We start from the raw sequence: 27521 nt of genomic DNA, 5'->3' as shown, positions 1-27521 counted from the left end.
ACCTCCAAACGGTTGCTATTCTGGAGGAATTTTCTGTCCCTGAGTCCAGCCTGGTTTCCAGTTATAGGTCTGACCCCAGCTGGGCTTCACGGGGGTCTGCCAGTCCTCTTTTTTAAAATGGATACAGCACACACTTCTCAGAGTTAAGAGGCTCCAGCGAGGCAAGAGATGACATTTTTGCATAGAGAAGGCTTTAGACACAGCTTTCACTAAGTGTGGTGGAACAGCAGTGCGGGTGTTCAAGGGCAGCCTTCTGCAAGCTGACATTTCAGGTCCTGGGTGCTTCTAAGTGCTGCACTCTGCCACCAGCAGACGTCCAGCCAGTGCTGCTTCCAGAACAGGGGGCTAATGATATTTGCCTCTAAAGGATATTAGAATTCAGAGAGCAGAGTGTGTGGAACCCTGGCCGTAGTGCTGCTCTGTGGCACTCTGCTGCTGTGCTGCCTCCTGTTTCCCCATCCTGGTCCCAGAGACTCTTAAATTTATTTAGTTATTCATTTGTGTATGTATTTCGTGGTGCTGGGAATTGAACCCAGAGCCTCATGACACATCCCTAGCCCCAGGATTTTAACATGGCCATGCTACCCTGGAGGCTAAGGTAGGAGAATCACAAGTTTGAGGCCAGCCTGAGCAACTTAGCAAGACCCTGTTGCAGTCAAAGGGTGTGTGTGTGAGTACTCAGTGGTAGAGCAAGAGCACTTGCCTGGCATGTGGGTCCCTGGGTCCAATCCCCAACACTGCAAATAATGATGATAATGTGGCCCAAACTGCCCATCGTCCCCGCTCCACCCTGACTTCTCCCTCTTGTGTTTCATTCCATCTTGCAGTGGACTGCAGCAGTAAGCTATCCAAGACACCTGGAGTCCTTTCATGCCCTGCACCCATGCAGACCACCTTTACCTAAGCATCAGTCCAGTCCGGGACTGTGGTTACAGGTCAGGAAGTTGGGAACTGGGCTTTCATTTCCTTGAGGTCTTTTATATGCTAGCAATAAAAGCACTTACCATTACCAGCACAGGTCAAGGAAGTGACATTTGCACTGAGACCAGAATGAAATGAGGCACTATCCCAGTGACCACATGGGGGGAGAGCATTCTGCACAAGTCCAGAGCACAGGTGTTAACTTGAGGCACTGCAGCAGAGGAGGCCCAGGAGCCATGGCGGAGTGGGGAGAAGAGTAAGTTGGGGTGTGGGAGACAGATGGCAGAGTCCACTGCCCAGACTTGGCTTTTCTCCCAGTGAGATGGGAGTATTGGAGGATTCTAAGTGACCTAGGCCCCTGGCTGCATTTGGAGCAGGGACCAGGAGTAGCTGCTGCAAGAATCAGCAGATGATGGTGGCTGGATCCATGTGGTGGTGGTGGTGAAATCTGGGTTAGGTATTGAAGGCAATGTGAAAGCAAGAGGGGAGCATGGGTCAGTGGAGGTATCCCCACTGAGCTGGGGGAAGATTGCAGGAGGAGAGCTGGGGGAGACATGTTTATGACCCGTGCTTTGTCTAGGCCTGAGATTCCAAGTTCTAGCGTCATGCATAGGTACAGAAAGTGCCAGTCCTCGGGCAACTTCAGGAAATGAAGTAGGATGTACCTCAAATGCTGTTAAGTAACAGAGAGTACCTGATGATGGCAGTTAATCTGATGTCCACAATGCATGGGGGCTGGGGTTGTGGCAGAGCACTTGACTGGCATGTGTGAGGCATTTGTTCAGTCTTCACCACATAAAAATAAATAGATGTGTCCATCTATAACTAAAAGATCTCTTTTTAAAATGCCTGTGGATTGAACTTCGTTAAAATGTCTTAGTAAATTTGTACATTTATTTTAAATAAATACATTAAACATACTTGAATATTATTTATATATAAATATATATAACCAAAAATAAGTACATATTTGAATATTGTCATCTGCAATGATAAAAGTGCTTAGAGTTAGCTGGGCACGGTGGCACACACCTGTAATCTCAGCTACTGAGGAGGCTGAGGCAGGAGGATGGCGAGATCAAAGCCAGCCTCAGCAAGGGCGAAGCACTAAGCAAGTCATTGAGAGCCTGTCTCTAAATAAAATACAAAGTATGGCTGGGGACGTGACTCAGTGGTCGAGTGCCCCTGAGTTCAATTCCCGGTACCAAAAAAAAAGTGCTTACATTCAGTTTGGCCAAAAATAAAATATTTTTTCGTAGTGGAAAACTGACCAGTTTCTTGTGTTCAGGAACACACAGCATTGTACTCAAGCACTTACGAACCAGCCCTCAGCTGGAACTGTGGGGTCACACGTCATTCAGATTTAATCGCAGACTGGTAAGTCTTCATGGTACAGGATCAGTAAGTGGGAGCTATTTAGTAAACAATAAGTCGCTTCCTAATTCATGAAGAAACTAGAAACCATGATCCGGAGGAGTATCTGGACCTTTCCTCCTTTCTCCTCGGTGCCTTTCCCTCTCCCCATCACCTCAGTGTCCTGCTGCTGCTTTTCCCAGATGCACAGTAAGAGTGAGGAAGTCACGCCCGCCTCTGCATGCAACCCAGCGTCCCACCACTCACAGCGCGTCTGTCCGGCTGACCGTCCTCACACTCCTGCTCATCTCCCAGTCTTGCTCCTCTGCACAAGACTGTGCCTGACTTGTGCACCTTGGCCTTCCATACTTACCTCTGAGTAGACTGAAAAAATATTCCTAGAATCGAAATGGAACTACATGGGGACATTTTCCACCGGATATTTTCTTTCCATGGTGATTGCTTCGTCCAGAATGAGAGCCAGACAGTGGTAAGGAGAGCCTGAAGGGGGCAGCATCTCTCTGAGGAAGTAAGTCCTCAAAATGAAACCAGAACTTGGAAGACAGAGGAGGCCAGACTCCTGGACAGGCTAAGGTGGCTGCCTACCCAGGTTCTCCATAAGGTCCCTGCCCCCCCACTTCCCTTTTTCTTTTCCCCCACCCCCGTACTGGAGCTTGATCTTGGGTACTCTACCACTGAGCTACATCCCCAGCCTTTTTTTTTTTTTCTTCCTTTTGGAGACAGTCTGAGATACCCAGGCTGTCCTCGAGTTTATGATCCTCCTGCCCGAGCCTCCCACTTCACTGGCATTACAGGTGTGCCTCACTGTGCCCCACTCCCCTCCTGCCTTTTTTAAAAAAATATATATATATATTTTTTTAAGTTGTAGATGGACACAGTACCTTTATTTTTATGTGGTGCTAAGGATCAAACCCAGGGTCTTGCACGTACTAGTCGAGTGCTCTACTGCTGAGCCACAGCCACAGCCCTCCCCTCCTGCCTTTATTCCTCTCCTATCATCTCCTGGCCTTCCACTGTGCCTGCTGCCTACCCCGTGAGGCTCAGCTGGGCGCCAGGAATAGAGGAGTGAGGGTGATGCTCATCCTCTTCATTCCTGGTTCCTGACAATTTTGTTTGATCCTTCTCTGGCTCCTGAAAGGTGATCCAAACATTCAAGTTATATCAGAAAAGCGGGTCTCAATCTCAGCCAGCCCTGCAGGAGGGATGCTGACCACATTCCTGTTGCTTGGCCAAGGGGGCGGAGGCCAGAGAGGGAAGGAGTCCTGGAGCCAGAAAGTGAATGACTTCTAGTACAGTCCTGAGCTCAGACCTGCAGCCTCCAGCACAGACTGCATGGGGTCTCCTGTCCCAGTATCTGCATTCAGTAGGTGTGACCTGACAAATTATTCTAATCTCTTTGTTCTTGGGTTCTCATCTGTAAAATGAGACTTTACAAAAATGTCTTTCTCATAGTGTTGTAGGGACCCAGTAGAATAATCCATGGAAAGCACTAGAACAGAGCCTGACACAGAATCAGTGTGTAACAAATGTGAGCTACTGGGTGGGAGTGTATGGTGGAGCGCTTGCCTAGCATTCCTGGGCCTGGATTCCATTTCTAGTACCACTAAATAAATAGAGATGAGCAACCAATGTCACCATTGTTTGTCTCATCCCTTCCTGAGACCTCTTAATGCCTAGTCCCACCCAAGAAGGCAAGTTGTGGCTGGGCAAGGTGGCACACACCTATAATCCCATTAACTGGAGGCTGAGGCAGGAGGATTGCAAGTTCAAGGCCAGCCTCAGCAATTCAGTGAGGCCCTAAGCAACTTAGCAAAACCCTATCTCAAAGATAAAAAATAAAAGGCCGGGGCTGTAGCTTAGTGGCAGAGCACTGGCCTAGCATGTGTGAGCTGATGGCATGTTCTCCAGCACCTCTGTGGTTCCTGGCAAGGAAACACACCTGGTGTCTCAAGGAAACGTCAGGCAAGTCCAAATTGAGAGTGTCAGTCTGCAAAACAGCTGGAACTCCTCCAAGACGTCAGGCTCTGTGAGGACTAGAGAGGTGTGACAGAAGGGCCTTGGATTCTGGGTTGGAAAGGATGTTATGGGGGCTGGGGCTAAGGCTCAGTGGCCAAGGGCTTGCCTGGCACGTGGGAAGCCCTGGGTTCCATCCTCAGCACCACATAAAAATAAATAAAATAAAGACATTGTGTCCATCTATAATTAAAAACTATTAAAAATAGGATGTTATTGGGACAATTGATTGTGGACGATGGTATTATACTGTATCAATGCTGGGTTTCCTGACTTTGATACTTTTACCAGTTATGTAGAGAATGACCTTGTTCTTGGCAGATTTGTATTTATACCCTATATTTAGGGTATAAATATACCTACATGGGTAAAAGGTCCTGACATCTCTGGTCAACCCAGATGTTTCCAAAAATAGTATATGTAAATAAATACACATACACAAGGAGTTAGGGCATGACAGAGCAAATAAGCACAGTGTTAAGAATTACAATGCGTGGCCTGGGGTTGTGGCTCAGCAGTAGAGCACTCACCTTGCTCGTGCAAGACCCTGGGTTTGATCCACAGCACCACATACAGAAATGAACAAGTGAAATAAAGGTGTTGTGTCCAACTACAACTAAAAAAATAAATATTTTTTTAAAAAGAATTACAATGCAAAAATTATAATGCAACTTTTTTTTTTCAACACTGGGGGTGGACCCCAGGGGCGCTCTACCACTGAGCTACATTCCCAGCCCTTTTTATTTTTTATTTTGAGACAGGGCCTCTCTAAGTTACCTAGGCTGGCCACCAACTTGCAGTTCTCCTATCCCGGCCTCCAGAGTAGCTGTGGTTACGGGTGTGTGCTACTATGCCCAGTCTGCGATGCAACTTAAAAAAAAATAACAACAGGGAAAGAAAAATACAAGCAAAAGTGAATCCGCTCCTCTCCACCTGACAGCCTTCAAGACCCCCTCAGCAGAGGCCGTGGTGGCGCACACCTGTGATCCCAGCTATGCAGGAGGCTGAGGCAGGAAGAAGGCAAGTTCACCGCCAGCCTAGGCAACCTACCGAGGGGGACGAAGTGCTTGCCTAGCGTGTTCGAGGCCCTGAGTTCCATGCCAGTACCAAAAAGCAAACAAAAACCATTATAGTCGATATTAGAATTTTTTTTTTTAAGAGAGAGAGAGTTTCCCAATATTTTTATTTTTTAGTTTTCGGCGGACACAACATTCCTGTATGTGGTGCTGAGATTCGAACCCGGGCCACATGCATGCCAGGCAAGCACGCTACCGCTTGAGCCACATCCCCAGCCCAATATTAGAATTCTTACAGATCTCTGGGTCACCATATTTTTTGGTTGAACTTAAAGTGGTTGATGCTTTAGCTCCCATCTGTAGCCCCCGACTTTCACTCTGTCACCTGCCAGCATCATTCAGTGTTAAGACATTATTTTAGCCTGATGCTTCCTTGTAAGGAAGGAGCACACTTAATTTTTCAATGGGCATTTAGGTCGTTTCCAGTTTGACGTGTGATCGACCACGTGTGAACACCTCTGCAGACACCGCACATCTTTGCCAGCTTGACTGGCTATTTTGTATGTAGAGCTGCTGGGTCAAAAAGAGGAAGGGTGAGAGAGAGAGACTGGGAGAGTCTGGGGAGATAGAAAGACAGGGACACACCTAAGGAGGGACAGTGAGAGAGAGAGAGACAGAGGTGGAGAGAGAGGAGATAGCAAGGTGGGAAGGTGGGGAAGGGAGGGTGCTGCTCTCCCGGGAGACCGAAGGGGCCTGGGGTTGCCAACTGCATCCCTCAGGAATGCAGGCAGGACAAAAGCAAGTTTTAGGAACACACCCTACAGATAAATTGTAGATGAGGTCAGAGTATTGTTCTGAAAAGCAAAAGATGAGAAATAAGCTAACTGCCCATCAACAGGGGACTGGTTCTAGATTGTGCTCTAAATGCTGATAGGAATCAATTTCCAAGCAAGGCCACCAGATTTAGCAAAGAAACCTGGAGGCCCAGTTAAATTTAAATTTCAGAGAGCTGTGTATGTTCTGTGCAGTCTTATGCTAAAAACCTTTGTTGTTTATCTGAAATTAGATTTTACTGGGCATCTTATTTTATCTGCAACACTATCTCAAGATAAGTGAGAAAAGCCAGTTGAAGTCAGGAGAGGGGCTGCTCTTGGGAGGTGTGCACGTGCCTGTCTGCCTGCCTGCCCGGAGGGCTGCTGAGGTGACCCTCACCTGGTAGGTGTAAGGGCAAAGGGGCTTCTCTGGGCTCAGGACTGTAGTGGTTGGACTAGGCTGTACCTGGGATCCGTGCTCTGCCATCATTTGTACACATGTGGTAAGTGTTAATATATTTTTTAAAAAATGTGAAAAACATGGGCTGGGGCTCAGTGGTAGAGCGCTTGCCTAGCGTATGTGAGGTTCTGGGTTTTATCCCCGGCCCCACATGGAAAAAAAAAAGTGAAAAAGAGACCACAATTTTCCATTTGAACATTTCTAATTTTTTTCAGTTGAAAGGAATTGGACCCAGGGGTGCTGGACCACTGAGCTATCTCCCCAGCCCTTTTTATTTTTTATTTTGAGACAATGTCTTGCTAAAACTGGCCTCCAATTTGCAATCCTCCTGCTTCAGCCTCCCTAGTGGCTGGGATTAGAGGTGTGCGCCACCATCCCTGGCTTTTGTTGGCTTTTTTTGTGTTCACTGAGGCTTAAACCGGGGACCTTGAGCGTCCTAAGCATGTGCCTGCATCTCCACATCCCCTCCTTGGCAGTAGTGCTCATCCTCTGTGGTTCAGAGCTCTCTAGAAGTGAGCAAGGCGGCCATCCATGACAGAGGGGAGGAGACCCAGCGGGTACTTTTAGCCTCCTGCCAGGCAGGCAGAGGAACAGCTCTACCAACCCTGGCTGAAGCTGGAAGCAAGTGGTCTGAGAGGCCGGGGGCACACCCAGCAACCCGCCACCATGCAGCTGCCAGGGGACCACCTGGGGACCACCTGGGGACCACCTGGGGAAGGTGTGCTCTACCTGAGATTCCAAGGGTTGCTCAGCCTGAGCTCAGCCGGCCCCTCCCAGGTGTGAGCAGGGTGGCAGGTGTATCTTGCAGGTGCAGAGAGCCCGGCTTTGTGCTCCGCCCACCCACACACATCCACCCTCCAGGCCCTGGGGAACTTCCGTTTTCCAAGGTGACCCCCGAGCTTTCTCCTTTTTTTTTTTTTGAATATATATATTTGAAAATTTCTAATTTGTTCAGTCGAAGGGATTAGACCCAGGGTTTTTTTCTTTTTTCCTAGATGGATACAATACCTTTTTACTTATTTTTATGTGGTGCTGAGGATGGAACCCAGTGCCTCACACTTGCCAGGGGAGCGCTCCACCATCGAGCCCCAGCCCAGCCCCCTTTCTCCTCTTTTTTGACAAATGGGCAATATGGCCGCCCTGTGCTATATTAACTGGTCCTTATGTGGGCCACTCTGGGATGCTGTGGGGACACCTGTGCAAATGAACCTCACACATTTCAAGTCCTCTGCAAATGGAAGGAGAATGGCTCCTATGTCTTCCTGAGAGCCAGCTCTGGGCCACGCCCAGGACTTGAATCCTGACCCAGAAACTTCCCTGGGAGTTTGATTTACTGGGCAAGGCCCAAGGCTGACTCTGTTTTCAGACAAATGAGAGACCCTGGGTGAGGCTTTGTTGTTTAAATCAGGGATGAAGGGCAAGTGGAGCCCTGACACACAGGAACTTTCCCTGGGCGATATCTTCCTTCCAGTCACCATTAACTCGCCAACTCTTGATTGATCCCTTCACTGATTAATGATCTAATCAACAGAGACCAGCTCACCTGATAAAGAGCTTTTAGAAATGAGAAATTCATCGACTTGGTGATCAAAAGGACTTGAAAAGTGGTTCAAAACACCGAGAAACTGAAACTGATTCAGAGTATGTAAAAAAGATGGCGCCTGCCAGGCAGCTCGGGAGGCTGAGACTGGAAGTTCAAAGCCAGCCCCAGCAAGAGTGAGGCCCAAGCAACTCAGGGAGACCCTGTCTCTAAATAAAATACAAAATAGGGCTGGGGACGTGGCTCAGTGGTTGAGTGCCCCTGACTTCAGTCCCTGGTGCCTCCCCGCAAAACACTGCTCACATGAAATGCAAATCTCCGCTAGAAGACCCAGGTTCCCTTCTCAGACAGGCAAAGATAAAAAAAAAAAAAAAAATTAGACAGCTAGGCGTGGTGGCGCAGGCCTGTAATCCCAGCAAATCGGGAGGATGAGGGCCAGGATGACGTCTGAGTCCAGCCTCAGCAAATTAGTGGGCCCTAAGCAATTTAGTGAGATCCTGTCTCAAAATAAAAAATAAAAAAGGGACTATAGTTCAGAGATAAGGCATCCCCGGGTTCAATCCCTAGTACAAAAATAATAATAATAATAATAATAATAATAATAATAATAATAATAATAGAAAAAGACAATAGTCTGTGTCAGCTATTTTGAAAAGGAGCCCTCAATTCCTGCTTGAAATATAATTTAGTTTAACCTTTTTGGAAGACATTTAGACCTGGAGTGCAAAAATATGTGTATAAGCCATTTATTGAAAATTCCATGTTATTTGTAGTATCAAAAGAAAATTGTAATCTAACCTAAATGCCCATCACGAGTCCCTTTGTGGGATAGTTGTGTGGTTCTGGCATAATCCATGCTCTAAAAAGGATGCAGCGCCAATGCTTGTGATACCAGCCATTCAGGAGTCTGAGGCAGGAGGATCAGCAAGTTCAAAGCCAGCCTCAGCAACTTAGTGAAGCCCAAAGCAATTTAGTGAGACCCTGGACTCAAAATAAAAAATAAAAATGTCTACAGATGTAGCTTAGTGGTTAAGTGTCCCTGGGTTCAATCTACAGTACCAAAATAAAATAAAAAGGGCTGTGGATGTAACTCAATGGTAAAGCCTCCTGGGTTCAATCCTTGGTACCCCCCCTCAAAAAAAAAAAAAAAAAAGACACTGGGAAAAATAGTACTGAAGGTTTTTCTTTGGTTGTTGATTGTAAGTCACATTTTCAGTTTTGCTTTTCATGGTGGATTGGCATCTGTAGAAAATGCAGATGTCGCAGGTGTGGTGGCCCAAGCCCAGCAGCTCCAGAGGCTGAGGTAGGAGGATAGCAAGTTCAAAGCCAGCCTCAATGGGCTGGGGTTATTGCTCAGTAGCCGAGTGCTTGCCTAGCATGTGCGAGGCACTGGGTCCGAGCCTCAGCGCCACATATAAATAAATAAAGGTATTGTGTCCCTCTACAACGAAAAATTTAAAACAACAACAACAAAAAGGCCAGCCTCAAACTTAGCGAGGCCATAAGCAATTTGGCGAGACCCTATCTCAAAAAATAAAAAGGCCTGGGGTGTGGCTTAATGGTTAAGTGTCCCTGGGTTTAATCCCTGGTAGGAAAGCAGGAAAGAAAAGGAGGGAGAGGGAAAGAAAATGCAAATGTCTGTTCAGATTTATCTTCCTTCCAGAGCCTTGTCTGGTCACATAAAATAGTCCGGGACCCCTCTCCAAAACAACTGATTGATTTTCACCCCCATGAAAGGTCCCCGGGAGGCGCTTCGGCCAGCAGAGGACGCCAGAGGTCCGCGACCAGGACAGTGGGGCAGACCTGGGGCAGGAGCAACTCCGCGAGACCCTCTCCCAAAATAAAATAAAGGGCTGGGCATGTGGCTCAGGGCCTCAATTCCTGGTAAATAAACAAACAAAGAAATAAAAATAAAAACAAAAAAAGTCACTTCGGCTTCCCCTGCAAGAAGGGCCACGCCCTCGCCCTCGCGCAGACCCGCCGCTCGGGGAGCTGGCCCCGCCCCCGGGAGGGCGGGGGTCACGGGGTGGAGTCCCTCCGACCTGTGCTGAGCCCAGGAGGGTGCTGCTCCGCCTCCTGATCCGCCCGGGTCCCCACGCCCTCCCTCCCCAGCGCAGGTGCTGGAACCCTTGGGGGAAAATGGAAAACGAGGCAGTGGGTGCTTGGAGCTTGTGGGGGCCCGTGGCTGGTTTACCCTTCCCCAAATCCTCACGTGATGGGAGCCACTTTGTGACCCAGCTAGGAAAAGGTGGGGTTTGAAATCATTCAACAAACACCTGATTGAGGCTCCGCTACCTGCTACCTGCTTTGAAGATAACAGAATAGGATAATTGGGTAGAAACTGGGTGCTGAGGTGGGGTGGGGTCTTGCTTTAGCGAAACTCCCTGAAGGAGGTGACTTAGTAACTAACTCTCCTCCCGCTCTTCACTCTCTCCCTCCCTCCCTCCCTTCTTTCTTCTTTGGAACTCAAACCCAGGGCCTCGCACATATTAAGTGTGTGTGCTCATGTGTCCTAAGTTATATCATTCACACCTAACGGGGTTGGATGATCTGTGTACAGTTTAAAGATTAATAATAGGCTAGGGGTGTGGCTCAGTGATAAAGCACCCGCCTCCTGTGTACAGGCCCCTGGGTTCAGTCTCCAGAACTTCCAAAAAGAAAGAGAGAGACACTAATAATAAAGATGCTTCCCTGATTGGAAAAGAGAACATCACCAGAATTCTAAACCTCCCGTGCAACCTCTTTTTAGCTCCTCCTTTCCCAGCCTAACCCCATTCAGAATTTTGTATTAAACATTTCCTAGTTTGCTTTTTTAGTTTGAGACAGAGTTGCTTAGGGCCTTGTTAAATTTCTGAGGCTAGCTTTGAACTAGTATCTTCCTTCCTCAGCTCCAGATCTCTGCTTTTCTTTATAGTTGCACTGCCTGTGTATGTGTGGATCCCTAAATAATTCGGGGGTGAGTGTGCCGGCATTTGGCCCACATGTAAATCCAGCCATCTGTGATGCATTGGTTTCTAACTTCTTTTGTTCAACATTATGTTTTTGAGATTCATCTCTGTTGTTGCATGGAGTTGTAGTTCACGTGTAATTCATCTTTATGGGTAGAATTCTTTTGTAGGATTGCATTACAGTTTTTTTTTATACACATATTTTTAGATGTTGATGGACCTTTATTATTTATTATAGGTGGTGCTGAGACTCAAATCCAGTGCCTCACACAGGCTAGGCAAGCGCTCCACCACTGAGCCACAAACCCAGCCCCTTCCAGTTTTCTTAATCCACTCTTCTGTTGATAAACATTTGGGTGGTATCCATTTCTTTTCTTTTAAAATAGGACCAAGGGTACAATGACCCTTCTCTTGTTTGGTCTGGTTTGGGGCTGGGCAGCAGTTCTTAACTTTGGCTGCTCTTTAGAAGAATCAGGGAGATGTTTCAAAATGCTCATGCCAGAAGCCCCACCCCCAGATAATCAAATCAGGATGTGGGGGTGGGGTGGGGTGGGGCCCAGGCTTAAGTATTTTTAAACACTCTGTAGGGAAATCTACTGTGCACCAGCCAGGGCTGAGAACCCCTGGGAGGCCCCCGTTGCTGGGAGAGGAGTCACCTGTTACTGAGGTCAAACTTTTCCCAAGTAGTTGTGCCCATTGACACTCTGGCTAGCCCTCACATCCTCATCAACACTTGATATTGACCAAATTTTTGCTTTTTGTCCTTCTGGTGAGTGTGAAATGACATCTCACTGTGGTTTCCATTTGCATTTCTCTCATTACTAATGAGGGTGACTGCTTAGTGAAATTGCTGCTGGAACAAAGAATGAAAGAAAAGGTAGCCAGGTGAAGATCTATGGGAGAGAGATTTGGTGAGAAGGGAGGTTGAACAGCAGGTGCCAAGGTCCTGTGGTGGGAAAGGGCTGGGATATGGGAGGAACAGAAGGAGGTTGGGTGAAATCATTGTTGCATGGGGGAGGAAGAGAGCTGAAGAGAAGGTGAGCAGGGATTGGATCAGCAGGACCGAGCTGTCATGGCAAGGATCTGGGCTTTTCCTCTGAGTGAGGGTTGTGGTGGTGGGGGCAGTCTGCTGCTCCCTCTGGCTCCAAGTGGAGACTCCTGTGGAACTGAAGGGCTGTGGAGGGCGATGTGTTCTGCATCCCTCACCAGTCAGAGGAGGGAGGATGATTTCTTCTCAGTTGCTATCCCAGCACCTAGTGACACTTGTCCTGCCTGTCTTCTTGTTGGTGTGGGGAAGACTTAGAGGTTGTCATGATTCTGCCTTCCAAGGGAAAACCAGTACCATGGGCCTTGGGATTTGTTTCTGTGGCCACCCCAGGGCCTGACACACCTCACAGGGGAGCTGGAACCCAAGTACAGCTCTCCCTCACCTGGGCCCATCCCACATGCCAATCAGACAGTGTCCTCTGTGGAGCTGTCTTGGATCCTTCAGACACGGGGCCTCTGATTCTCAGGTGAAGGGACTTGCCTCTGCCCTAGGCTTGCTGCTGTCTCTCGGCTTGCCCATGGCCATCTTTCCCAATGAAACTCTAAACAGGTCCCTCCTCCGCTGCAAATCCTTCCTTGGCTCCCCAGTGCCCTTGAGGCAAAGTCCAAACTACTGCGAAGCCCTGGAGGCGGGCAAATCTGATTCCTCCCACCCCCGGGAGCAGCGCTCAGTGGCTCTGCAGTAGTTACTGATTCTTACCTCGGGCCTTCCCCCTCCAAATTTCTTCACTTCCTCTGGAAAGTCGGGCGCCTCCACCCCGTCAGGTGACCAGCCTCTAGACTGTCACAGCGTCCTGTCTCTCCCCCAGCCCCCCTCCATCTAGCCCACCTCCCTTTGCGTTATAATCCTCTGTTTACTTCGTCTGTCTCCCCCGCCGACCGACCGAGGAGCTCCCCTTGGGGAGAGACCCTGGTGCAGCCGCAGCGGACTCCAGGGACAGTGCCTGGCTCCTAGAGGGCGAAGTGCAGGGACGAGCGCATTTTGGCCACACGATGCCAGACTGCTTTGCAAAAAGCCGGTGGCCCTTCACGTTGCCAGCAGCCACGGCGAGGGCCGGTTTCCTCGCATCCGCCCCAGCAGTGTGCACTGTCTCTCGTCTACGCCACGCTGTTTGCGAGGTGCCGGCAGGAGGAGGACCTCTCCGCCCGCTTCCAGAGCCCGGGGCGCGGGCAGGTTCGGAAGGTCGGGTATTGGGGTCCCAGGCACCAGAGGCGCTCACACGCGGGGCGCTGAGTCGGCGAGCACCGGGCGTCCCGCCCCGACAGCCTGCCTCGGAGGAGTGGAACCAGCCCGGAGCCGGGCTCCCAGCGCCACGCGGCGCGAACCCAGCGGGTCCCCCGAGCACCTGCTTGGGGCGTGGCCTTTGGTGGACGCGCGCCTCCGATTGGTGCGGCGTTGACAAAGGGGCGTGGCGCTAGTGGCCCCGCCCCGAGGCTGGGGTATTTAAAGAGGCAGCGGGCTTCTTCACTCACAGCGCCGCTGCACGGCCTCGCGGGTGGTGTTCCCTGCGGCCCCTGCGCGACCCGGCGACCCCGGCTGCTTCAGCCACCATGCCGCGCTCTTTCCTCGTCAGGAAGCCCTCGGTCCCTCGCCGGAAGCCCAATTACAGCGAGCTGCAAGACTCTTCTCCCGGTGAGCAGAAATGCTGGACCCGGAGAGGGATTCGGGAGACGCAGGCGTGGGGGGCCTCTGAGGGAGAGGTCCTGGGACCACACCGAGTCAAGGGATGTCCTGTGGAGAAAGGCCAGGGCTCCGGAGATGTGGGGCAGGTGGATCTGGAGCCTCGGATCTTGGCGGTTGGGTGGAGGGCTGTGCTGTGGGCACTGGAGACTTCGTGGGGGGCGAGAGGCAGAGAAGCTCCGCGAGTGTAGACAGGAGAGAAGGCTGTGCCAGGAGAGTCCTCTGGCCAGTGACTATGAAGAGTCCGGAGTCCAGAGGGTTGGGGGAGGGGTGGAAAGAGAGGTGTAGAAGGGGGATCTGCAGGTAGCTGGGCTGAGACCAGGCCTGGGGGTCTTACTTTGGGCTGGGGACCTGGGGGACACAGGAAATGGGAGGCCTGGGAATGGCCCCCTCGAGCTGGGCTGGGAAGTCGGGGGTCTGTCTTATAGGAGACACAGGTGTGGTGTCCTGGGTGAGCAAGGGCGTGGGAGGGCAGGAACGGCCTCTGTCCTTAGTTGTGGCCCTCAGTGGGCTGATGTTTGTTGACAGATTGAAAGTTTCATTGATGCCTGACCCTGTCCCTCTCTGTCTTCCTCAGAGCTCACCTTCCAGCAGCCCTACGACCAGGCCCACCTGCTGGCTGCCATCCCGCCTCCTGAGGTCCTCAACCCCACCGCCTCGCTGCCCACCCTCATCTGGGACTGTCTCCTAGCGCCGCACACGCAGCCCATTAGCTGGGCCTCCCTGCAGCCCCAGGAGAACCCCCAGGCAGCAGAGCTGACCTCCCTGTCTGATGAGGACAGTGGGAAGGGCTCGCAGCCCCCCAGCCCACCCTCTCCAGCTCCTTCCTCCTTCTCTTCCACCTCCGCTTCTTCCCTGGAGGCTGAGGCCTACATTGCCTTCCCAGGCTTGGGCCAACTGCCCAAGCAACTGGCTCTGCTCTCCGTGGCCAAGGACCCCCAGTCTCGCAAGGCTTTCAACTGCAAGTACTGCAACAAGGAATACCTCAGCCTGGGCGCCCTCAAGATGCACATTCGGAGTCACACTCTCCCCTGTGTCTGTGCAACCTGTGGGAAGGCCTTCTCCAGGCCCTGGCTGCTGCAGGGCCATGTCCGGACCCACACTGGTAAGTAGCCCTGCAGGTTACTGCCCCTCTCAAGTCCACGCCTTCTGATCGGCTTTTGTGATTCTGAGCTGCTGTTCTCCTTTTCGTTTTAATTCTTTTTTTTTTTTTTTTTTTAATTTGACATCAAGGAAACTAAGGCTCTAACTTAGTTCAAGTTCAGGGACCTGGCCCTTTGGAAATGTTTGGCAGAAGCATTCATCAGCTAAGCTGATGGGCAGGTTCTTCTGCAGTTTCTTAGCTAAATATTTTGGAGCTGGATATGGGAAAAATGCACCCAACACCTTGCTATTATGGCCAGGTGTGAAGGGACCCACCCTGCTCCTCCCACAAACCACCCTGCCCCAGTCAGACAGGACGTTGTCAGTACCCCCCACCACTACCCTAAATCCTGTCTGAGAACTTCCTCAAACTTTCCATGATGTTTCACCTCTCTGATCCTTAGTTTTCTCATCTCTAAAATGGGCATGAGTATACCCATTTTACCTTGTGGGGTATCTGTATAGGTTAAATGAAAGAATGCCTGTGGAAAGAGCAAAGCGCTTGGTGCATGATAAGCTCTCAGAAAAATGGTAGTTGGTATTTGCTTTGCTTCTATGCTGTGTGACCTTAGTTAAGCAATTTAACCTCTCTGAGCCTTAGGATTATGATAGCACATGCTTTGTAGGGTAGCTATTAAGATTGCTAATCACTTTATAATAATGGTTTATAATTATGGTTCTTAGGTCTGTTTTCCTCACCCTGAGTCAATTCCACCATGCAGATCAGGGAACAACTTTGCTGATAAAAAACACAATCCCTTCAAAAAAAAAAAAAACAATACAGAATACAGACTGCTGGGCGTGGTGGCAGACACCTTAATCCCAGCTGCTTGGGAGGCTGAGGCAGGAGGATCATAAGTTTTAAGGCCAGCCTAATCAACTTGGTGAGGCCATGATTAAAAATAAAAAACAGCTGGTACATAGTTCAGTGGCAGTAGCCTGCATGAGTTCCTGGGATTTGGTCCTCAGTGCCGCAAAAAACACAATACTTCAACATGGAAAACTTCCCAGAAACGAGGAAAGGGCAGGCACCCTTCCTTTTCAGATCTTGAATGGTGGAGGTTGATGTGTTTGGGGGTGATCCTTGGAGGGTAACTTGAGAGGAAGTTCAAAGGTCATGAGAGCATTGGGATCAAGCTGGCCAGGTTGGAGGCTGAGCTCTGTCATTTCCTGTCCTGGTGGCTGACCTTCAACAGTGAGGGTGTGTGTGGGGGGGTGGTCTGGGGGAGCCTGTCCCTTTGCAGGGCTCCTTAGCGACTGTTTCTCTCTGTGCACCAATTGTCCTGATTTTAACATGTAAAGGTTCAACTGCTGCCTTTTCTCCTGGTGCCTGCCTAGCTAATGGGGGCGCTATTTTGGGGGTGTTGAGGCCCTCAGGATGCTCTCCGGGAGCCTCCAGCCCCCCTGTCCCACCGGACATTTTAATGTAAAGGCCTGGCTCAGACACAAAAGGCCGTTGAAATGCACCTCGCTGTCCTGGAGGACCCCATTGTGTGCCTCCATGGTGGGCCCAGTGGGTGGGTGGGAGGGGCGGAGCAGGTGCACGGGGCAGTGGTGCCCAGCACCTGTTCCCGCCGCAGCTGCTGGCCCGTGGTGTGGCAGGCCCCCTTAATCCCGGGGGTATCGCATGTACAGTGCCCCCCTCAGCAGCCTTTGTCCCCGCCAGCCTGGTGCCGATTTCACACTTGCCGGAGCGCCATAAAGGCGTCTGGAGACGGGCGGGGGTGGGGGGTGGTGTCTGAGGGGGTCCTGTGGTGCACACGGACCCCGCCACACCCCCTCACACCCTAAAAGATCCCTTCCTCCTTGGTTGAGCACTAACTGGGGGATGGGGTCCTGGTCCCCAGCTCACTGATGGGCTCCGTCACCTTCTCGTCCCCCTGGTCCTCTTCTAGTTCTCAGGGTGTGAATGAGGAAGAGCTTCACTGGGACCTGGGAGAAGGCCACCATCAGACCCTTCGGGCGGCCCCAGGGCTACTTCAGTAGTGGCCATGGCGGGTGCAGCCCCCATCTCGAGTTCTCTCCTCCCCTTCCCTTGTGCCGTCCTGTGGGGCGGAGCCTGCTCTTAGCTGTGGCAACCTGTTGAGTGGGTGGGGCCCCTGGAACCTGTCCTGGCCGCCCTCCCCTCCCAGCAAGGACCCAGCAGAGCACTCAGTAGGTGACGGGATTCATACACTCTCAGTTTTTCTTGAATGCCATCATTGGAATTTGATAGGTCATGGCCTGTGGGCATATCAGGCTGGGGCTGGGAGCTAGAGAATCCCGTTCTTTTTTGTTTAATGAATTAGCCTTAGGACTTTTTATTTGGAAAAGCTATATGCCTAAGGAAAAACAAAATGTCACTGTTTTGGAAACTATATCCTCTTGGTGGGGCAGGGATTGTGAAAAGGCATTATCTGGTGATTGAGGGGTCAAGCTTCTTTGATTCCTTTTATTAAAAGCAGGTTTATTTATTCTACATGCATTTATTGAGCACCTACTTAATCCTGAGGGGTATCGCCTCCTGTGCAAGACTTCCTACCACATCTTTGGCCAGGGAGGTGGAGTGTCTGGGCTGCGGGTTTCTGTAGCCTCATCTGGGAATGCACTCAAGGGAGGCCTCTGCCCTCTGCGACTCAATCTGATGCGGGGCGATAGTCCAGTAGCATTGTGATGAGGGAAGTGGGCTCAGTGGCTCATGCCTGTGATCCCAGCAAGAGACAGGAACATCACAAGTTCAAGGCCAGCCTCAGCAATTTAGCTAAAAGGGTCTCAAAATAAATAAACAAGGGCTGAGGATGTAGCTCATTGGCAAAGCACAGAAGGGTTAGACCGCAGCGCTGAGGTAAGCCTCCTAAGCTGCTGCTTCTCTCTCTTCTTTCCGTGTGCACGAGTGTGAGTGTGTGTGCACATGTGGATGAGTGTGTATGCACACGTGGGATTGGGAACTGAACCCGGGGATGCTCTACCCCTGAGCTTTTTTTAGTTCACTTTGAGACGGGGTGTCGTTAAGTTGTCCAGGCTGCCTTCAGACTTGTGGTTCTCCTGCCTCAGCCTCCCGAGTAGTCTTAGGCCAGCTCTTAAGCTTTGTCCCCAGTATAGATTAAGTTTTGACTCCAGGATTAGTAAAAAGCTTCTCCTGACCAAGAGCAGTATGTGCATTGGTCAAAATCCAGGGCTTGGGAGCCCTGCAGGGTGACCCCAAAAATGCTCCTTAACTTTTGGGCCTCAGTTGCACCAGCTTTAATATGAGGACCACAGAAGGATCAAAGTGTTGAGTCTTGATCTGTTGAGCGTTTCCCAGGTCCCTGGCGATGGGAAGAGCACGTGGTCGTCCTGCTTCTCTGGGTTACCAACCCCGTGAGTGGGAGCGAGCCCCATTTTACAGATGAGAGGAGGCTCAGAGCAGCCAGAATCCTGCTCCGGGTCCCTCAGGAAAGCCACCGTCTCCCTGCAGGCCTCTGGGCCCAATCTGCGGGCGGCCAGGACCCTTTCAGGGTGGTGTGGGGTGGGCCCTTCAGGAAAGGCCCGGCCGCCCAGCGTGACTCCCTCTGTCTCCCCCAGGTGAGAAGCCCTTCTCCTGCCCCCACTGCAGCCGGGCCTTCGCTGACCGCTCCAACCTGCGCGCCCACCTGCAGACCCACTCAGACGTGAAGAAGTACCAGTGCCCGAGGTGCGCCCGCACCTTCTCCCGCATGTCCCTGCTGCACAAGCACCAGGAGTCGGGCTGCTCGGGTGGCCCCCGCTGAGCCTGCCACCGCCCCAGCTGCCTCCCCCATCCAGGAGGAAGGCGCCCCATCCGTCGTCCCGCCACGGAAGCCGCCGATGCCTGGCTGCGATGCCCCCGTGGACTTTGCAGGCTGCTGACTGGTGTTGCGCCCCGGGGGCCTCATGGGCTTTGAAGGAGGCCTCTCCGGGCCTTCCTGTGGACAGTGGACCGAAGATGGCCTTGGAGCTGCTTCCTGGGCCTTCCCCAGTTGGCCTCTGGGCTCGTGTCTCCAGAGCTGTGTGGATTCAGCTGCTGAGCAACAGGACAGAGCGGACAGATGGAGCTCCCCCACCCCACTTAGGAGACTGCTCCCCTCCCTGTGCTCCCCACAAGGATCCCTCCACCACCTTCCAGAGGTGTGACTGACTATGCAACAATCCCGCCCCCACGCACATCTGTGGGGCACTGGAGGGCAGCTTCGAACACAAGGATGGACCGGAGGACACTCGAGATGCCCCTGGCCCTGGGCAGCTATTTAGCCTCCTGTTTGTCCTGGTGACACCTGCTTCACGGGCAATTTAACAATGTCTCAAAAGGGACTGTGAGTAATGGCCTTGCCTGTTGGGCTGAGTAGGGTGCTTCGGCCTGACCAGTTTGTCTCCCAGAATGTTCCGGGGCCCTGACAGGCAGGCCTACAAGGACGATGTTTACATTTTTAAAGGTACACTGGTGTGTATATTGCAAGTGACATTTTGTATTAAGGAAACATTTTGTATAGTTATATATACAGCTTATTGATATTCAATAAAGGCATTAATTTATATATTACAGAGGCTCTACTTGGTCTTGCGGGTATGGGCATTTTCAGAGGTCTTCAGGAAAGGAAGAGGGCAGGGATTCCTGGAGCTTTGGTATTTCTGACACAGCCTTAAATCTTGTCCTTGGAAATGGCATGTGCTGGAGAGTTGCACTGTCCGGGAACTTGTGCAGATGAGACTCGGGCCTCCTGTGGCTCGGAGACCCTTGGCTGCCAGCAAGCCCCTGCACTCCTAGCGCCTCTGATCCCTCCTCTGGCTTTTGCATTTTGTTTTTGTTTTTGTTTTGAATTTTTTAATATTTATTTTAGTTTTCGGCGGACACAACATCTTTGTTTGTATGTGGTGCTGAGGATCGAACCCGGGCCGCACGCATGCCAGGCGAGCGCGCTACCGCTTGAGCCACATCCCCAGCCCTTGCTTTTGCATTTTGAAGCTGAGCAGGCCCAGAGGGTGCGAGGGGGGCTTCCTGGGTCTTCACCCGCTCAGGCCAGGGAAGGTCTTTGGGGCAGGATTGGCGCCCCTCTCAGCTGGAGAAGAGGATGTCCTTCCTGTTCCCAAGGGCTCTGGGCCCTGCTGGGCCTCCCTGTCAGGCCGCCCACACCTCTGTCTGGCTGCTGGGTACCAAATGGCCTTTGATGCAAGGAAATTGGCTGGCGGGAGCCAGGAGGGTGAGAAGCCAGGCCAAAGGGTAGGGGTCATTCAGCTTCCTGCCTAGAGCATGGGAGGACCTGGGCTGTGGCCTGGGCGGGGGCAATTCACTCCTGGCTGGCTGGCTGGCAGTGGTGACTTCACCTCTGGGGGCCTCCTGGGGCCAGGAGAAAATGAGTGTCCCTTTTGAGCACAAAAGGTGCTGAAGGTGCCAGCTTCCTGCCGGCTGCTGAGCAGGCTCCCGGGGCTTCTCGGCCTGGAGTCAGGCTGGGGGCTGGTGTGGAAGGAGAGATGGTTCTTTCTTCTAAACAGGAAACGGTGACCCGCGGGCCCAGCGGCCTTAATGACTTGCAGCCTTCCTCCCCAAAGGAAAAAAAAGTCCTCTAACAATCGCCAAATTGTGCCGCCCCCCCCCCCAGGGGAAGCTGGGGTGGGGTGGGGGCTGGGTATCAGTTGGCTGAAGGCCTACTGTGTCCCAGTCCCTGTGGGTCCCTGTGAGTCACTGTGTCCACCCACAGTAGGTGCTGAGACCGGCAAGTGAACAACTTCACAGTGTCCAAGGGACGGGCCTCTGGGAAAGGAGGCCACAGCCCTCCAGGCCTGGAAACGCATCGGTCTGGGAGTCAGGAGAGGCTGGCTCTTGTCCCAGTTCCCAGGGTGCCCGTGACAGGCCAGGCTCCCCCCTTCCTGGGGCCACAGTTTTGCCTCCACACAACAGGGTGAGAGCAACCTGCCCCCTGGAGACCATAAAGAGGCGGTCATTCTGTCCTGGGGTGACAGCCGTGAACAGCCGCACAGTCCCCGTGCTCACGGAACCTGAGTTCCAGTTGGGGAGACGGAAAACAAACAAGTGATTCAAAACAAGCTGCTTTGCCACACGGTGCCAGGGGCCAGGAGAGGCTGAGGCTGGAGGATTGGTGGTGGGTGGGGCTGGGGATGAGGCTGTCTCCGGAGCTGGGACCGCTGGGAAGACCTGGGGATGCTCTGGGGCTGGAGGGAGCAAGGCTGGGTGGCTGGGGGGGGAGACGGAGCAGGGGGGCGGTGGGAGTTTTGTCTCAGCCAGGGGTGGGGGCGGGGAAGTGGAAGCAGCTTTACAAGGGGTCTCCTGGCTGCTGGGGAGCAGAGTTTGGGATGGGGAGAAAAGGGACAGAAGCTGGGCACAGTGAGAAGGGGAGGGGGAGGGGTGACAGGTGGCAGTGGCCTGGCCCTGGCCCCGGGGTGGCCTTGGGGATGAGACTGGAGTCGAGCTCACCCAGCTCAGAGCTGGCTCCTGGGAGCCCTGGAAGAGCTGTTTTGGGGATGGGGGGGAGGGGTGGTATCATGAGGTGGCCGGGGAAGTGCCCCACTGAGCCACATGGCCAGGTGCAAAGAGCCTGCAGCTCCCTCTTGCAGCAGGAGAGGTGGGAGCCCGGTGTGTCACCGTCACCCTTGTTTGTATTTGCATTGAACTCTGGAAATTTAAGGGGACATACTATTAAAGGTGGGTTCCGGGGTTGTAAGAGGTGGAACTGAGATGAAAAGGGACAAGGACTGGAGTCCAGGGAGACTTATTTTTAGATTGTTTAAATGTTTTATTTTAAAATAATTTCAACCTGCCCAAAGTTGCATGGAAAACACACGGAGCCGGCTTCTACGTTCACACTGCCCAGTGTGTGGGAGTTTAGTGTCCCTGTCTTCTCCGTTCACACTCACACACACTCACACACACACTCATACGGAGGATGCGGCCTGGGGGGCCTCAAGGCTGCACCCCGGCCCTTATTGCTGAATATTTTTGCATATATTTCCTAGGGACAAGAATGTTTAGAAATTTAAAAAAGAAGAAGAAGAGGAAGATTCTTTTTGATGACCCGGGTCCCCTCTCCACACCAGGGTGTCGTATTGAGGACAGATTTCCCCACTGTCCTGGGGTGTCCTTCGCAGGGGAGCTGGGGATGGAGAGGGCTTGGACCCAGGTCCCAGGAGCATTCCCTGTCCTGTCTCTTGGGCAGCCCCCAGCCTGGCCTGTCTTTGTCCTTCATGTTTTGACACTTGTGAAGGGTCCAGGCCAGCTGTCGCAAGATGGTCCCTTGGTCTGGGCTTTCCTGCTGTTTCCTGTTTCCTCACAATTCAATTTGACAGCGCAGGTCTGGCAGACCGCAGAGGCAGGGGTGTCTCTCGCAGGGCAGGGGTCCCCAGGGGGCCGGTGGTCCATCTGCTGATGTCACCCGGACCACTTGGTCAGGTGCCCTGGCAGATTCTCCCCGCGGAGGCTCCTGGTCCCTCTCCTCACCCACACCTTGCCAGAGGCCCTCAGAGGCCAGGTGGATGCTTCAGCCGTCACCAGGGACGGTGGCCCAGCTCGGGCGAGCGGCTCACTCCGCCGCCCACTCCTCTGGCTGGCTCTCTGGTGGAAGTCGCCCTGTGTCTGGGCAGTGGCCTGGGGCTGTGGCTGGGGGAGAGGCCGGCAGGGAGCTGCGGGGTCTGGCCGGGCCATTAGACCCTCCCCTGGATTTTCTGTAAAACCGAGTCCAGGAAACAAACGGCTGTAAAGCCAGCCTCTGTGTGAGTGTCCAGGCAGGCAGGTCTGGGGCCAGGGCCACCTCTGGGCGCAGCTGGGCCCCATGAGTGACCTAGAGGTGACTCATGGTGTCCCCTGAGCTGGGATGGGGGATTCTAGCAGGCTGGGATCTGGGGTGCCCCGACTCCTCTCTGATTTCGACTTTTTCATTTCATAATGTTACGGGAATTTATTTTCTCATTAAAAAAAATGTAGGACTGGGGATGTGGCTCAAGCGGTAGCGCACTCGCCTGGCGTGCGTGCGGCCCGGGTTCGATCCTCAGCACCACATACAAACAAAGATGTTGTGTCCGCTGAAAACTAAAAAAAAATAAATAAATATTAAAAAAAAAAAAAAAAAAAAAAAAAATGTAGGACTGGGGATGTGGCTCAAGCGGTAGCCGCTCGCCTGGCATGCGTGCGGCCCGGGTTCGATCCTCAGCACCACATACAAACAGAGATGTTGTGTCTGCCGAAAACTAAAAAATATAAATATTAAAAAATTCTCTCTCTTTCTCTTTAAAAAAAAAGTAAAGATGGGATATAGAACTCAAGTACCGTGAGCCACTCATGCTCTCCAGCAAGATGTGACAGCACAAAGAGCTTGGTTTGCTTTTGGCAGGGGTTGGGGGTGCCTGGGGATGGGACCCAGGGGTGCTTAACCACTGAGCCACATCCCCAGCCCTTTTGGAATTTTTTGTTTTGAGACGGAGTCTCACTCAGTTGCTTAGGGGCTTGCTAAGTTACTGAGGCCTCCTCGGGATCCTCCTGACTCAGCCTCCACAGTCACAGGCCTCCACACCCAGCCCCTACAGCTTTTCGGATGAAGTAGAGTGAAGTCTGGTCCTTACCCTTGCCTGTTAGCATCTGCTGAGCAGAGGGGTCCATTCTGTCTGTCTTCTAGAAACCCCGCTATGAGGCACAGCCTTTACCAGCGAGGCAAGTGTGGGTGCCTAGTACACAGGAAAACGGCTCAGTCCCAGGCCCCTGGTGGCGGGGTATTCTTGTGGCCCCTGTACACTGGGAGAGGCTGGACCAGGTGTTCCCGTGGGCAGGGCGCCCACCAGGCAGGACTGGGTTCAGCCAGACTCCCTCTGCCCCGCTCGGGCCTCGCGCCCTCTCTGACGTCCCAGTTGGGTGATACGTTGGCCTCTTAGGTCGCTCTAACAATACCACAAACTGGCGGCTCAGAGCAACCGAGGGTTTTGCTCACAGTCTTGGAGATCCGAGCCCCAGATCAAGGTGTCCCCAGGGCTGTGCTCCCTGTGAGGCTGGGGTGGGGCCTCCTTGAAGCCTCCAGCCTCTGTGCTTCCTCTTTATGTGTGTCCTCTCCCGGTCCTGTGACACCAGTCATTAGATTTGGGGCCCACCCTCATCCACGGTGACCTCATCAGAACTTGATTGCATTACAAAGATCCTACTTCCAAATAAGGTCACCTTCATAAATTCCTAAGATTGGGACTTGAACAGATTTATTCATTTTTCTCTTACTGGGAATAGAACCCAGGCTGCTCTGCCACTGAACTACACCTCCAGACCCCACGCCCACCCTCAGGGATCGAATCCAGGAGCCCCTAACCACTGAGCCACATCCCCAGCCAGGACCTCACTGAGTTGCTTAGGACCTTGCTAAGTTGCAGAGGCTGGCTTTGAACTCGTGATCCTCCTGCCTCAGCCTCCTGGGCTGATGGGATCATAGGTGTGCGCCACCGCACACCACAGAGACAGATCTTTCTGAGGGACACAATCAGCCCACTACAGAGGGCTGTTTCAGGGTTTCACATCTCCTTTTCTGGCCTGGGACAGATCCAGGAGTTTTTCCTATTCACTCACCAAACCCTGCGGCCTGAGGAGGGACCCTGAGGAGGAGGCTCAGAGTGAGTCAGAACTTGCCCAGCGGCTTCTGGAAGGGAGAGGGCCTCAGGGGAGAGCTCCACCAGCCGTGAGCTCTGGGTTGCAGGATGAGTAGGCACCAGGGCATGGATGAGAGGGACCAGTGGGGACTAGGGCCAAGGCCACGAAGGTTGAGGGGGTGTGTGTCTGGATTTATCCCGAGGGCATGAGGGAGCCATGGGAGGTGACCTGTGTGGCCTGTCCTTTGGCAAGGTCCCTGGGGCGGCTGAGTGGAGAGCAAGCCTGGCAGCCGGGAGGGCAGCTGAGGAGGAGGCCACCTGGGGTAGCAGGGGAGGCAGAGAAGGAGTGGGAGGAAGGAGGCGGGCAGCAGCAGCCAGGCCAAGCCAGCAGACCTGGCCACGCCGATCCTCAGGGCAGCACTGGAGCCCAGCTGGGCTGCCTGGGTCCTGACCCTGCTCGTGGCCCTCCTGCTGTGTGAGCAGCAGGTGCTCGACCTCTCTGGGTGTCCATGTCCCTTATTCCATGGCCAGCTGCTCCTCCAGGGGTGGTGGTGCAGAACCAGTAGTGAGCATTCACCAACCGCTGGGCCTTGGGGAGTGCCGCCTCAGGGCAGGGCGGGCGGCTCAGCCGTGGGGGCTTGCCCGGCAGGAGCAGGGCCCAGGATTCAGTCCCCAGCACTGACTGCAAAAGTAAGTAACAGACAATGAAACAGCAGCTCCATCACTGGAGGGGCCGAGCCAGGGCGCCTGGACCCTGGAGGAGCCCCTGCCCTCCCCAGGACCTGCAAGCAGGTCAGTGAAACCTACTCAGCCCCTGACCCAGAGCAAGATATAAAGCAGTGGAGCAGTGGACAACTTGAGCGCCCGGCCGAGCTGACTGGAGTGTCCACTGGGTCCTTGTGTGTCCTGAGAGCCTCGTGGCAGATCCAGGACAGCTCTCCAAGACATTGTGCTGTTTCTCTCGGTCTCTGTGGCACTGGGGACTGAACCCAAGGGCTCTGCTGCAGCCCACTGAGCCACTTCCCCACCCCCGGCCCCTTTTTAAATTTTGAGACAGGGTCTCAGATAAGTGCTTAGGGCCTCCCTGAGTTGCTGAGACTGGCCTTGAACTTGTGATCTTCCTGCCTCAGCCTCCTGAGCAGCTGGGATGGCGCTGCCACCGAGGGGCTGTTTTTCTTCCTAAACAGAAACACACTGAAGAGCAGCCCTCAGGCCCACAGTGTCGGGGTGTAGAGGGCTGAGCAGTGGCCGCACCCCGTGTCCCCTGAAGGTATTGTCACTTGCAGGTTTGATGCTCGGGTGGCATTTGGTGCCACCTCAGCCCTGAGTCTGGGCAGCCCACGCGCCATCCCACGGTGGCCCGTTACTCCCGGAGACGCGACTGTTCACCTTGCAGAGCAGCTTGTGGGAGCGAGTGGCCTTCCAGAACCTGGAGGTGTGTGGGGTGACAGCGCCCGCCCGAGAGAGGCGGGGCCTCAGCTCAGAAAGGACCAAGGAGCGTCCAGCCATGAGCTGCAGGGGACCGCGCGGGACTTCGCAGGCGGCTTTCTGGGGACACCGTCCTCCCGCCGCGTGGCTCTCGCCCTTGGGGCATTCGGTGGGCCTCAGGGGACACCCACGCCTGGCGGAGTCCCCGCTCCCCGCCCCAGATCCTTCCGCAGCCCGTGTCCGGGGCATCCTCTGAAGGATCGCACGGTCCCCTGTGTCCCCGGGCCTCGCTTCCCTCCGTGGCCGCGGCCAGCGATCCCGGGGCTCACCCTTCCCTCTTGGCCGCTCGTTTCTGTTTTTCGGGGCTGGGGATCCGCTGGCCGCGCTCCAGCCCCCAGCTACACCCCTGGCCCTTGTCCTCTTGGGGACGTGTTGGGCTCTGGTGGAGAATGTCCCAGCTCCAGCAGGTTTTGGGGGACTGCGAGCCACGGAGGGGAGGACCCAGCCGTTGGGATCCTTGGAGGCGCCGGCTGTCGCAGTCTGGGGACAACCCGGGGCTCTGCGCGCCAGGCTGCGCGTCCCGCCTGCGGGTCGCCTGTCCTGGGTCCTCGGCGCGTTTAGGTAACAGTCTCTCACGATGCGATCACACGAAGCAGCCTCAGATGCAAAATGTGCGATGATACAATTGCATTTCCCTGGGGAAACACCGGAGTGGCACTTCTCTGCACCGTGATGGCTCTGCTCAGGCAGGATATTTTTGGGGGGTGGGGTGGGGTGGGGAGGTACCAGGGATTGAACTCAGGGGCACTTGGCCACTGAGCCACCTCCCAGCCCTATAAGCTTTTTGGGGGGAATGGGATATCAGGGATTGAACTTGGGGGCTCTCAAACACTGAGCCCCATCCCCACCCTATTTTGTATTTTATTTAGAGACAGGGTCTCCCTGAGTTGCTTAGTGCCTTTCGGTTGCTGAGGCTGGCTTTGAATTTGCGATCCTCCTGCCTCAGCCTCCCGAGCTGCTGGGATTACAGGCATGCACCACGGCCCACCTTGGACAGGGTTTGAACCCTGGCTGTCCTGCCCCAGGGTCAGGGTGATTTCTGCTGGGGGTGCCCACCCACTGCCCGGCAGGGTGGGGTCAGGGAGTGAACTGCTCAGACTTGCATCTGGGTCTCTGCTCTGGCTGAGGATGGGCCTGAGAAAAGTGTGGGGCTCCAGGCTGCTCCAGGCACTGGGCCGCAGCAGTGAGCCGGGAGCTGAGGGGCCGGGTCGAGGCCAAGGTGGAGCAACTGTTCTGGAGGCCAGGGATGGAGGTGATCACCACAGCCCTGGGGAGGAGCCCAGCACTGTTGCTATCACACTCCCATGTGACAGATGACAACACCCAGGGGAGGAGAGGGTTGCCCAAGTTCTCCCCCGGGGATAATGGCTAAACCAGGATTTGAACCTGTCTCAGGGAGGGGAACCATGCTGCAGATGGGCTGTGGGAGAGCCGCAGGGGAGCTAGCTCAGTCTGGGGTGTTACGGGAGCTTCTGGGAGAACTTTGGCAGAGGTGGAGATGCCGGCAGCCAGCACAGCAAGCGCAAAGGCCC

The 27521-nt window shown here is 53.4% G+C and overlaps 1 protein-coding gene across 2 annotated transcripts; it reads left to right on the top strand.

Moving 5' to 3' along the window:
- The first annotated feature begins 73 nt into the window (after window positions 1–73).
- Snai1 (snail family transcriptional repressor 1) lies at window positions 74–19448 on the top strand. 2 transcript variants are annotated; one of them, XM_058575414.1, is made up of 4 exons: window positions 74–935; window positions 1019–13764; window positions 14390–14917; window positions 18499–19448. In XM_058575414.1, the coding sequence occupies exons 2-4, from the start codon at window positions 13683–13685 to the stop codon at window positions 18681–18683; spliced, it is 795 nt and encodes a 264-aa protein (XP_058431397.1). In that variant the 5' UTR covers window positions 74–935; window positions 1019–13682; the 3' UTR covers window positions 18684–19448. The 2 variants fall into 2 exon arrangements, with proteins under 2 accessions (XP_058431397.1, XP_046289923.1); XM_046433967.2 differs by having other exon boundaries at window positions 74–13764.
- Window positions 19449–27521: the final 8073 nt, after the last annotated feature.

The sequence above is a fragment of the Marmota monax genome, unplaced genomic scaffold (genome assembly GCF_021218885.2).
Source record: "Marmota monax isolate L192 unplaced genomic scaffold, Marmota_monax_Labrador192_F-V1.1 WCK01_AAM20220418_F8-fsc00014, whole genome shotgun sequence".
Taxonomy (NCBI): Eukaryota; Metazoa; Chordata; class Mammalia; order Rodentia; family Sciuridae; genus Marmota; species Marmota monax.
This window is presented reverse-complemented; position numbering and strand designations above follow the sequence as displayed.